This window comes from Lactuca sativa, chromosome 8 (genome assembly GCF_002870075.4).
Source record: "Lactuca sativa cultivar Salinas chromosome 8, Lsat_Salinas_v11, whole genome shotgun sequence".
Taxonomy (NCBI): Eukaryota; Viridiplantae; Streptophyta; class Magnoliopsida; order Asterales; family Asteraceae; genus Lactuca; species Lactuca sativa.
The window spans coordinates 9,100,001-9,113,530 of NC_056630.2; the positions used below are offsets into that span (position 1 = coordinate 9,100,001).

The following is a 13,530-nucleotide window of genomic DNA, read 5'->3' on the forward strand; positions in this document are numbered from 1 at the left end:
TAAATAAATAAAATAAAAAAATGCGTCTCACGGTCTCACAAAATTAGGCCGTCTCACATGAACCTAACCCTATATATATATATATATATATATATATATATATATATATATATATATATATATATATATATATATATATATATATATACAGAGAGAGAGAGAGAGAGAGAGAGAGAGAGACGTAAAATTGAATTGAGAAAATAAAAAATATTGAAAATTCACATGTGTTTTTCAACAAAATATATTTCTTTACCCTATGTTAATTCTCAATTTAATATATACAAAAACACAATTTTTTTTAATTAATAATGTATTCTATATGAATAACAATTAAACTGTAACAAAAATTTGATAAATGTTTTATTCATATATGAATATAACATATGACGATAGTTAATACATTTTTATTTATACATTAATATAAATATGATAAAATACGATGTAAAAAATCTATTTTAGGTAATAAAACATTATTATGTGTTATATTAATATATAAATGATACTTAAACTGTAAAAAAATTATACATTCGTTTTATTAATACGTGAATAACGAATATACTCTAATAAAAATTAGATGCATTTTTATTCATTTATGAATAATAATAGTTGAAACTATAAAAAATATAATTTTATTATAAAACTATATTAATATTGATGTTTATTCATAGAGAGTAAAAAATTATGAATTTTGATATATTTAAAAAAGAATTTCGATAAAAATAACTATTTAAAAACTAAAAAAATATATATATATTTTTTCTATATATATATATTAAGATAATGATCAGCATAGTTTAAGGAAACATATTTGGTTTGAAAACACACGTGTATCCCTTTTCTCATTTTCGCCGGTTCGTCGAAATATTTTACGGCAGATGTGTGGCTGGGATTGATTCATCCGTTTTTAATCTTTTTTTTTCTCAATTAAAATCTCTCTCTCTCTCTCTCTCTCTTCATATATATATATATATATATATATATATATATATATATATATATATATATATATATATACTCTATCCGTCCCAAAATTGTTGACGAAACAGACAAAAAACACACAGATTAAAGAAAAATTAATTAACATTAACTTTATACAATAAAATATCAGTTTTATCCTTACTTTTAAATTAATGTTCCAATAAATGTTTAGTTGGTTAAGTAATAATGATGAAGTATTTAGGTAAAAATGTTATTTATTTTTAGAAATAGACTATAATTTTGAGACAAACCAAAAAAGAAAGATGGACTATATTTTTGAGATAAAGAAATATTATTAGTTCCAATATGTACCTTTTCCATAGCAACATAGTAAGAAAATGACTATTTCCACTGGGTATACACTTCTTTCTTGTTTCATTCGCATTGCCTTCTCATTTATTGCATGAGCTACCCAACTTTTAGTAACCTATGCTCACATTAGGGTACATCTATGAGAGTAATACGTACTTGTCAAGACAAATATTGATATATCCTCTGTGTATTCTTGAGTAACTTATAGTTTTGGTGTAATATATATATATATATATATATATATATATATATATATATATATATATATATATATATATATATATATAGAGAGAGAGAGAGAGGGAGAGAGAGAGAGAGCTAGGTTTAAATGTTTTTAGCAACTATTGTGTGCATGAATGTACCAATAGGAATTTAGGAATAAATTAATCATTAAATAAATTAAAAATGGTAAATTAGTAAATCATGACTCTAAATTTATGGTAATTGAGATAAATGGGGGATTTGATTTTAAAATCACCAAAATAAAAGGAGGAAGAACGACATGCCTTCATTTTCTGCTCCACTTCTTCACAACCCAACCGTAAATCACGAAAGTCATCGGACACCACGACCACCACAACCACAATAAACCCTAAAATCACCATCTGATTATGCAGATTCTAAGTTCAAACGATTATGAAGATTGGCTGCTAATTAGAATGAAGGAGATGATGAAGCATACGATGATGAATAGGTTTCACAAGCGCAGTTACTCTTCAACATCGTATGTTGATTTTAAATCAGGCGAAAAACTTGATTTCAAGTTCTATACCCTTCAAGCTCTTCAGGTCTATCTCTTTCGTTTTTCATACACACAACTGTTATCTTTTCCTCTTTGTCACTTTAGATGGATTGTCAAACGATTCTTCAATTGGTGTTGTTTAATTTAGATTTTGTTCTTTTCTTTATTTGTGATTGAAAGCCAAGCCACACTCACAACACATAGAAATCTTCAATTGGTGGATGTTTGTTTTTTTATACTTGGAGCTTTGATTCTCTATTATCTATATATTTTGCACGAAAGGTGTTTGTGGAAATGCCTAAAAGAGAATGTATTATGTCAAAACTCTTAGAATGTCTATTATTCTGACAGAATTCGATTTCAATCTCTCCTTATTTGTCAAGATAGGAAAAGTAAAAAAAACATTGCAAGATAGGAAAAATGAAATACATTCTGTCAGCATCTGGTCATGTGGTATATATTCTGTCAAAACTCTTAGAATGTCTATTATTCTGACAAAATTCGATTTCAATATCCTTATTTGTTAAGATAGGAGAAGTAAAAAATATTGCAAGATAGGAAAAATGAAATAAATTTTGTTAGAATATGCTATCATTCTCTATTATATAGTCTCTATTTGTATAAATGCATTATGTTAGAATGTCTTTAAGAATGTTTGTTAACAACAAGTACATTAGCTTCACTGGTAATACTAACGAACAATGCATCTTATTCTTTCAGAATGGCTTGAAGAAGAAATTCAATATTGATCATACAAGAGAAAGATTTGGAATCGAGTTCAACAACAAGTATATTTTGCGAAGAATTACATTCTTACGATGATATATCACATTTTCATCATAGTTTGAATCAAGTGCATTATTTGTACCATATATGAAGATCATGTGTATTTGCTTAGTAATTGCATATTTAAGAATGTTATTTCTTAATATTTTTATTCATTTTTTATGATATTCTGTTAAAATATGTATAACTATATTAAATTGTATAAGACTATTAGTTTGTAAGAATATGTATGATTTTCTATTCACATTCTAATGTATATGAAGAATATATGTTGAATTATTAAATCAGGTTAATTATCAAAAATATATGCATTGGAAATATATTCCGCAAGAATAAAATCGAAAATATCTTTACTAATTAATGTTTACCATTCTGATAGAATAAAATCGGATTTTTAAATTTGAATTAATTTAAAATATTCAGATTTTAAAAAATAAAGGAATTAATTATCCCTAAAAATCCGAAAATTTCCTTTTTTAATATAGGTTAATTGACTAAAATGCCCTTATGCTGGAATTTGTGTGATTATATGGTACATGTTACCCTATTGTGATATCATACACCTTCAAATCATGATCTTTGATTCTATTCCATCCGGTGGTCCAGATTTGTGCATTCTCGCACACAATAGTTAGTAAAAACAAAATAACCTAAGCCTATATATATATATATATATATATATATATATATATATATATATATATATATATATATATATATATATAAAGATCAAACGGTGGGGAATTAGAACAAGTTGTGGTTTCATATGAATATCAAACCGTGGATGGAATTATGGAACTATTTCAAGAAAGATAATGATATCTATAATAATTTGATAAATAAATAAACATAACAAATATTACTTTTTAACTAATATATTGATTATATATTTTTGATGAGATTTTTTAGTGTGTGGTTGGAATGGAAAAATGATTTTGTGTGAAACTTACACCATTTTAGTGTTTTTTATAGTGTCTAAGGTTGGAGTTGCTTTTAGACAATATATTCGAAAAAAATGTCAAATAAAATCTAAATAGTAAAAATTAAAACTAAATAAAATAAAATATAAGTGAAAAAAAAATAAAATAAATAGTAATATATATATATATATATATATATATATATATATATATATATAGGGCTAGGTTAAAGTGTTTTTTACATTTATTGTGTGCTAGAATGCACCAATAGGAATTTAGTAAAATTATATTATTATTTAACTAAATAATGATAGATATTAAATGGTTTCCATAATTGTATGTATATTAAATGATATCTATAATTATAATTTTCTCTTTATGGAAATTAATTAAATTCGTCATTAATGTCAGCAATCACACTCTTTCAGAATGAATTCGTATCTAGGTTTTTATGTCAGCAATAACATTATTTCAGGACTCTCTCACTTAAAATATAATGAAGTTGTATGGAATATGAAGAATGAGGGTGTATTCTAGTAAAATATACTCTCGTTCTCCTAGAATACACTCTTATTATTTTATATATGAATTCATTCTGAAAGAATATTATTATTGACATTAATGACGAATTAAATTAGTCTTGATGAGAATTAAATTCTAGATCGATTAGATCTTTCACAGGTATGATTATGAAAATCAAACAAGACAAATACAGTAAGTGAATGAACACAGAATAGAATCAAATATATGCTTATGATTCAATAAAGTCACGCCTCAGCAGAGCTCGATGAAGAACTTCCACTGTAGAGGCGAGCTAAGGTTTACAAAAACTCAGAGAGAAAAATTATAAAAGCGTTAACATCTAAGACTGCATGCATGCAACTTATATACTAAACCCTAGAACAAAAACATGCACGGTTGGACAGGCCCAATACCGACAATCAAAACTGGGCTAAGGAACGAGCCCATGACGCAACATAATAATCCTAACAATCTCCCCCTTTGCGTCAAATGAGGCGAGAGATTATTTCTTCTGAGTTGGCTTCACTGTCTTTATTACTTTGAACAGCCGGGGAATTACTGCGAGAAGTGTCTGCCGAAACTGGATATACCACCTCAGCATATCAGTGAACAACTTCTTGTCAGCTGCACTGTTCTGATCACACGTCTGAATGATCTCTAAAATATGCTCCAAGCAAGACGTAGAGAAGAGGTGTTTGTCAACGAGAGCGAACAGGCATTTCTGACCTTCGCCTATGATGAACATAACAATGTGGTACTTTGTATCAATCTTCCCCTTGACCATAGTGTTGACATTGCCTGCTTTGCCCATAGTCTTGATCGTAGTTCGCTTGTGAATGGCAGAGGCGATCTCCTGGTCCATCTTCGCTACCTCGTGAATGTAGCACACAAGAATTCGCTTGACATGATCAATTATTGGCTGGTACTCCTGAGGATTTGACATAAGAATGTTGTTGAGGAGTATCCAGTCATGGGGATTAAGGTTCAGTAGATCAGCAAGGGTGAAGTTGTGAACTGAGCCTTCGGTTCCTCGAGTCACTTTGAATTTGACATTAATGAACTTCCCCGCTGAGTAGGGCTTCAACACCTTGACAGAAGTAATCTTCTTCGAACTCCAGGTAAAGTACTGGGGTTGAGCAAACTCCAAGTAGAATTCTAGCAGATCCCTATCTACCTTCGGGTCTAGGGAAGGAATAGCAGCAGCCGAATTGAAGCAATGGATAATAAATGGATTTCGTGTGATTGGCATGTCGAACTGTGCATCGTTGGAGTTCTCGAGCCCAAACGACATTATTGGCTCAAGCCAAAGAATGCTTGGCTCATCGATTGCGCATCTTTGAAGCGAATCTATTTTCCAGACAGGAAACATGGACTTCTTCTTTTCTAGGAGCTCCGCCTCCTTTCGCTTTTGCTCGAGCTCAACCTTTTGTTTCTTGTAGTTTTCTTCCATTTCCTTTTTAGAGGGCTTTACCTTCTGAAAGGGGTTTTTAGGATTTTCAGCATAGACATCATCCTCATTGTCTGTGTCATCCTCACCAATCTTCTTCTTCTTTTTCTCCTTGTTACTGACCGAAGCTTCATTACCCTTTGGTTCAGTAGATGGTTTCGGTCCCGAAGGAGGTTGAGTTGTTACCTTCTCTCCCCCTTGTTTTGGATGGACACCAGTCACCGGAACACCCTCGATACGACTAAGGATGTCCAATGCTGGTCTGAGCTTGTCAGCCAGATGGCTCCTGATAGTTATAGTGATGATAGGATCGTGAGCCTCAAGGAGATGAAGGAGGATGGAGTGAACATCAGCAATAGAACTCCGAATCACCTCCCTTTCTGACTTTAGGTCGTTGACCTCAGCAGTAGCAGTACGCAGCTTGTAATTTTGCATTTTCAGCTTGGAGGTTCGCCTATCTAGCTCCTCCATGATACGATTCACTACAGCTAACTCAGCCTCCAGTTGAGTCAATCGGTCATTTACGTTAGCATGTAAAGTTTCGTTGGCTGCTTCAATTGCCTGGCGTGCAGCTTCAAGGTTGGAACGTTCAGATTGAAGAGAACGTTGAAGATTATCCACCGAAGCATTGACTGTTTGAGCATTCTTCAGAAACTAGTTTATCAACTTTTGCGGTCGCTTTCTTGCACTCCTTGGTTGAAGCCTCAACAGCAAGAGAGGCTTGCTGGCATTGAGAAGTGGATGCTTCAATGGATTTAGCGGCAGCAGAGAGTGAGGCACTGTGTTCTTGAACAACAGTTGTGAATAAAGCCTTTAAGGCCGCTTCAGAGTAAGCTCCAGAGGAAGAGGATGAGAGCAGTTGATCATGTTTTTCGTTCACTGCCTTGAGATGACGCTTTGTAACAGGCTCATCATCATCATCGTCACTCTGCACACGGTAAGGACTAAAATACGTGGAATCAAATTCCAAGTCCTCACCGCCTAGAATAGGGGTTGTTTCTGTGGATTGAGTGGGAGATAAGGGTTTGGTAGTGGCTGGAGGTTCGGTTGTGACAAGTGGTTCGGTTGTTACTGGTGGAATGGGAGTAGTTGAGTGAGCTCCTGTGGTAGTAATGGTAGTGGAAGTGTATGTGAATATGGGAGTAGGGATGGGAATTGTAGTGAATGGTTGAGTGGTTGGAATGGGAAATATTGGAGGGATAAATAGTGGGATGGTTACAGGTGGAGGTGAAGGAGGGTGAGAGCGAACTAGAATTTCTGGGGTAGGAGAGCTAGGCGGAGTATTACCTCGGCCCGAAGCCTCATCGTCAGAGCTTTCGCTCTCAGATTCTGAAGGAGGAGCATTCTTATGTTTAGGAGGAACATACTCTGAATCTGAATCACTTGAGGATTGTAGTATAAGCCTTCTAGCGGGCTTCTTCTGCTTCTTCGGTTGAGCCTGTGATGTAGCAACCTTGTCAGACTTTCGCTTCTTGGGGGTTTGCCCCTTGGTTGGTTTGGAAACAGGTATCTCCTTCTGATTATCAGTTTTCTTACTCCTTTTAGCTGGCTTGTCAGCCTCTTCAATGGAGCGAACCATGGCTGGCGTAAGCTCCCTGGGACCTGAAGATGGATGCTTCTTGTATTGTTGGAGAATGTTACTCGACGCAGAGATACGAGCGAGCATGGCTTCAGTAATAGATCCAATAAAGGAGTACTTGGTGGGATATGTGACAATGATTTTGGTTGTGTGAAAGGTAGCAATGGAGGAGAGAAGAGAATCTGCCATGATTGGTGTTAATTTATTAAATAAACTTGAAGATCGATTAGATCTTTGTAACAGGTAATGCGAAGAACGTAAAACAATAAACAAGACAAGATTGAATCACAATGTGTCGAATGATTAATTCAAACAATCCTCAGCAGAGCTCGACTAAGAACTTCCGCTGTAGAGGATTTAGGGTTACAAGAACGATAATTAAAACTTCTGAATAATGCTCTGATTTATCGTTACTATCGTTAACCTAAGATGCATGCAAGCACCTATATTTATAATAAACCCTACTATACTCACGGATGGACATGACCATACCGGAGATACAAAAACGGACTAGCTAACGAGCCCAATAGACGCAACACTTAATACAAAACACGACCCAAAAATCTCCCCCTTTGCGTCAAATTGGAGCGAGACTACTTCTTCTTCTTGCTTGGGCCAACAACGGGTGTCTTCTTTACAGTATCAAACAAACGTGTGATAAGAGCGAGAATAGTCTGTCTGAACCGAATGTACCATTGTATCATATGATCGAAGTACTTGACATCATCCGTTGAGTTTTGCTTGCATCTGTGGATGATCCCCAAAACATGCTCTAAGCAGGCAATAGTGTACAGATGTTTGTCAGCCAAGGCAAAAAGACATTTCTGTCCTTCGTTTCTGGTGAACATGACTGAATTCTTTCTTGAGTCAATTCTGCCCATCTGCATTTGGTTCAGATCACTGGCAGAGCCAACAGGAGATATTTTTGGTTTCTTCTTAAATACGCTTGCTATCTCCTGATCCATCAGTGCAACTTCCATGATGTAGCACACTAGCATCCTCTTGAGATGGTCGATGATCGGACCATATTCAGCTTCGTTGGTGAGAAGGATGTTGTGCAAGATAATCCAATCATGGGGATTGAGATTCGGAAGATCTGCAAGGGAAATGGCATGCTCTGTTTTGGCAGATCCCCGAAGTACCTTGAACCGAATGTTAATGAAGTTCCCTTCAGTATACGGCTTCAAGACCCGAACGTTGATAATCTTCTGAGCGCTCCAAGTCTGATACTGAGGTTGAGCAGCCTTCAGATAGAAATCGATTAAGTCCCGATCAACCTGTGGATAAGGATGAGGGAACTCTGCAACGTTGGAGAAGGCATGAAAGATGAACGCCTTTCGGGTCAGTGGCATGTCAAATTGAGAGTCGACAATATTGGAACAATCAAAAGAAATTACAGGTTCCAGCCACAAGATACTCGGTGTGTCGATGACTTCTTTTATCATCCTCTCGAGGGTCCAAGAAGGAAAAAGAGTTTTCCTACTCTCAAGAAGGTCGTGGGCTTCCTTCTGTTTTCGTTCAGCTTCTTCAGCCTCTTTTGCCACACGAGCACTGACATCAGCCTCATTGCGTCGACTTCTACGCTTCAACAAGTCGGCAATTGTTTCTTTGTCTTCTTCCTCTTCTTCCTCAACAATATTTTTGCCTTTGTCTTTCACACCCGAACCGGAGGCTTGGCCTACTGGAGGAGGTTCGGTAGTGTGAGTTGCCTTTGAGGAATGAGGTGGTTGGGATACAGACTCCCTCTCTCCCCTTGTTTCGGAATGGACACGAAATCAAGTAGCCCTTCGATTTTGCTTAGCAGGGCAATGGTGGGAGCGAGCTTTTCTGCAAGGGTACGCCTCACAGAATAGTTAAGGATAGGATCATGTGCTTCGAGGATGTTTGAGATGGCTGAGTGGACATCCGAAACACACGTCTTTATCACCTCCCTTTCGGACCGAAGAGAGTCAATCTCCTGTTGAGAATGGGAGAGTTGAACACTCTTGACCTTCAGAGCAGTGGTCTTCTTGGCAAGAACATCCATAAGAGAGTTCTCAGCAGCCAAATCTTCTTGGAGCTTCGAGAGACGCTCGTCTATGGTTGTGCGAAAGGCTGAGTTGTCGTCGGAAAGCGTTTGACGAAATGAAGCGAAGGACTTTAACTCAGTTGAGACAGACGTTGTCAACTGTTGAACAATTGGTTCCAACATAGTCTTAGCAACATTTGCACTCTCCTGTAAAGACTTTAACAGAGAAGAGGCATCAGAAAATAGTTTATCGACTTTTTCGGTCGCAGCCTGACAGGCTTTTGTTGAGGTGTCGATGGCAGAGGTTGCAGAAGCAATGGAATCTTGCTGAGCCTTAGAGAAAGCGTCAACAATCTTCTGAACTGCATCTTCAGAAAGGGATGACTGAGAAGTGGAAGAGGAGACAATGAGCAAATCAACTTTGTCATGGAGCTCCTTGAGATGTCGTTTTGTAACGGGAGCATCGTCATCGTCATCACTCTGAATTTGAAACGGACTATAGTAGACCGAGTCAAACGTCATATTTTCCCTGCCAAGGAATGGTTCGTCACCCTCTGAAACATGACCAGGAGAAGGTGGTGGTGGTGAAGCTGGTGGAGCTGAAGTATGGGTAGGTTCAGGTTGGGTTGTTTCGGGTATAGATGTAGGTTCGGATGCTTTTGTGGTTTCGGGTGCTGGGGTGGTTTCGGGTGCATCAGTATGAACCCCCGTATCAGATACGTTGGCTCTAACATCCGCAGTGGATATTGTGGTTGCTTCGGTGAATATTGGTGTTGGTATTGGGATTGAAGTGGGTGGTATTGAAGTAGTGGAAGTTATGGGGGAATAGAAATAGGAATGGTTCTAGGTGGAGAATTAATGGGAGAAGTAGAGACATGAACCTCTGGAGTAGGAGATCTGGGTGGAGTGTTGCCTCGTGGAGAATCGTCAGAATCCGAACTCTCACCCTCAGACTCACTTGAGGAGGAAGCGATGATCAGCTTTCGCTTGGGCTGAGTTTTTCGGCGCTTTGGCTGCGGAGACTGAGCAGCCTTGGTTGGTTTCCTCTTCTTTGGAGAAGGGCCTTTAGCCCCTTTCGCCACCTGTTTCCCTTTATCAGCCTTCTTGCCTCTTGGAGCAGGCTTGTCGACGTCATGAATAGACTTCAACATCTCCGGAGTGAGATCCCTCGGACCAGAACGCTTGAATCCTTTGTACGTCTGGATAATTCGGCTATCAGCAGGAACATCTCCATACATGGTTTCCGGAATTGAACCGTTGAATGGAAACTTGGAAGCGTCCGAGACAATAATCTTCGTGGTATGGAATGTACCAATCGAAGACATTGGAGCACCAGTGACAATGGGGACGTGGTACTTGTCCATCACCCATTTCGTGACCAAAGTCCAGAACCAGGCGTAAGAAATTTCAGAATGCCTGGATGTAGAGGAGAGACTCTGGATGAGTTGTTGCCACAGAACAGACCCATAATCCATGTTGATGCCATTGTAGACACCTGATGTGTGTAAAACCAACTAGTTTTAATCCTACTAACTTAGACACAAAATAAACACACGAAAGGCAGTGTACCTATCGATTAGTAATATAGTTCAAGCAAGTAGGGTATCGAACACAGGGAACGGTAAACAATTAAAATAAATGCTAATATTATCTAAATAAAACAAATAACAAAAAGGGGGTTTTCTCTAGTTTTACAAGACTAGGAACTTAATTAGAATAACCAACACACAAATTAACTAACTAGCAACTAAAACAATTAATTACCAACTAAATTCAATAGTAAAGAGGACTTCTGTTTAGGTACGACTCATTTGTTCCCATGGATGATTTTAATGTATCAGATTAATTCTTCATTGGCTACCGATTAAGATAATTAGGTTCACGTTCGCTATTCCTAATTCTTAGAAAACAAATTAACTCAAGCAATGGCCAGTTGTCTAAATTAACGGGTTTCCTAGATTATTGATTTGGGTTAAGTAAGACTTGTAGTGGTTAACTAAATTGGCCCTTCAATTAACCTCTTGCTGATGTTCACGACCTAGCAGCACTTCCAATCGTTTCTCATCCTCCTAAGGTTTCTCTCCATGCTAGGGTATCGATCTGAAAGTCCCTTTATATAGATTTTCACAAAAAATAGGCTACTCGGCGAGTCCAGTGACCTACTCGCCGAGTACATCACTTAAAACCCGTGTACGGCAAGTCAGCGCGTCCAGAATCGCGAATGTTCGATACAACTCGCCGAGTAATCGACCCTACTCTCCGAGTACGTTTCGAATCAGCATTTTCTCAAAACACGAAAGTCTTCCGAAATTGTGTCTACTTTTCAGAACATTTTGAATCTCGTCAATCGGAGTTACAGTTCATGAGATATGGCCAAAACACTGACGAGGGGTCAAGCTGTCCAGCAACATCCTTCTTTCTTCAAAATCCAAGATCCAAGCGTCCAATCGCCAATTCCGCTTCCTTTTCCATCCGAGCATGTAATTGTTGCTGAAAAATGAAATTATAAACTAATTAAGTACCTTTTGTTCATTAAATGAGATAAAATCAACATAAAGTATTAAGATAATGCATGAATTTTATAACTAAATATGCCCATATCAAAATACCCCACACTTGACTTTTGCTTGCCCCCAAGCAAAACTGAATTTTAGTACACTAATAGTACATAAGACAATCCCAATCGAACCCAGCCATTATGCCAAGACCTCAACGCATGCATTTGTGTCTATAATTTTCCTAATAACCCCCCATACTCCAAATACTCACAATCCTCATAAACATTCGCCCACTTTTTTCCGAACAATGCTCATTTTATGCATCCCTCCGAATCCATCCTCAGAAAACCTCTTAACCTCAAGGTATTTTTGGTTGAGCAACCCAAACATACATAATCTAGAATTACAACTTTTCGATACCACTATGGAGCCCTTTTGAATTCTTCACTTCCTTGATAATTTGATCTTTGATCTCTTTGAATTCACCATCTTTATTGTTTGATTTTTGGTATCTTCAACTTTTTGAATCTTCGGAATTTTGATCTTTTGATCTTCACTTTGATTGCTCCAAAATTCTTACAACTTTTCTTGCAATTCTCTCTCTCTTTTTTTTACATGTACCTTTCTTTTTTCACTCAAAAACCTACATGCTTAAGCAGGGGTGCTCAACTTCAACCTTTATTGGCTAACGATAATAATTTTCCTGGATACATTTCAGGTTTAGGCTGCTAAACATATTGCATCCTTCAAACTAAGCGAGGTCGTGTTTTTGTCCCATGATTTCACTAGAATAAGGAAGCCACAAATGCACTACAACGTATATAGGCTCAACTAAACATTTGGGTTTTCATGCAATCATCAACATAATACTAGTATGGAATCCTAATTACTTTTACCAAAATTTTCTAAATTAGCCCTAGCAATTTTAATGCAAAAATTTCAAAATTAACTAAAATTTCAAGATTTTCGAATTTTAACTAAAATTTTAACTAATTTAACTAACCCCCTACCCCACACTTAATTTATGCAATGTCCCCATTGCATATTATGCATGATAAAGAAAACATAAAAATAAAGAGGGAATTGGAACAAACTCCCCTGGGATAGTAGTTGTGAGGTTGATCTTCTTTATTTAAAGCTCCATCTTCAGCTGAATTTAGACATGGGAACAGCTTATCCATGCCTTGGGTGTCAAATCTCGGTTGGTTGACAGCTCTAAATGTAGACGGAAAAACTCTCGGAAACGCTCGGAAAATGTTCTTCAAACGTGTAGCCAATTGTCGTATCAAATCATCAGCTTGTGAGACAAAATAAGGATCAACTCGTCGAGTCTATAGGGTGGCTCGCCGAGTTGTAGCGTAATACTGGCAGAAGTCGAGTTTTTATACTGGGACTCGTCGAGTAGGTAAGTGCACTCGCCGAGTCCATCGTTGTATGGAAAAAAAATGTTTCTACTCCAGGTCCGATTCTGATGTGTGTAGGGAATATTAAATGGATACTTTCCCCATTTTTTGTTCAGTAAATGAGCTCTTAATAACCTCTTTCATCATCAGACTCGTAACTAGACTCAAAACTTCGTTTTCTCTCTCGCCTGGACTCGATTTTTCCCTTGGTTAACCTTGACTCTAGACTCTCGCATGTATCCTTACAATCGAACTGAAAAGATCAAAAACAAATACCAAGTAATAAAAAAACATCAAAATAAAAATCCTAAATTATCCCTAAATACTAGAAGTTT

At 36.6% G+C, this 13,530-nt stretch overlaps 1 protein-coding gene across 1 annotated transcript; it reads right to left on the minus strand.

The window, feature by feature from the left end:
- Positions 1–6,320: 6,320 nt before the first annotated feature.
- LOC122195336 (uncharacterized) lies at positions 6,321–7,475 on the minus strand. The gene has a single exon (XM_052766298.1). It carries the CDS (start codon positions 7,473–7,475, stop codon positions 6,321–6,323), a length of 1,155 nt encoding a protein of 384 aa, XP_052622258.1.
- Positions 7,476–13,530: the final 6,055 nt, after the last annotated feature.

Bases quoted from the DNA above. Each gene is read 5' to 3' on its own strand.
- LOC122195336 (XM_052766298.1), bottom strand. From the start codon at position 7,475: ATGGCAGATTCTCTTCTCTCCTCCATTGCTACCTTTCACACAACCAAA.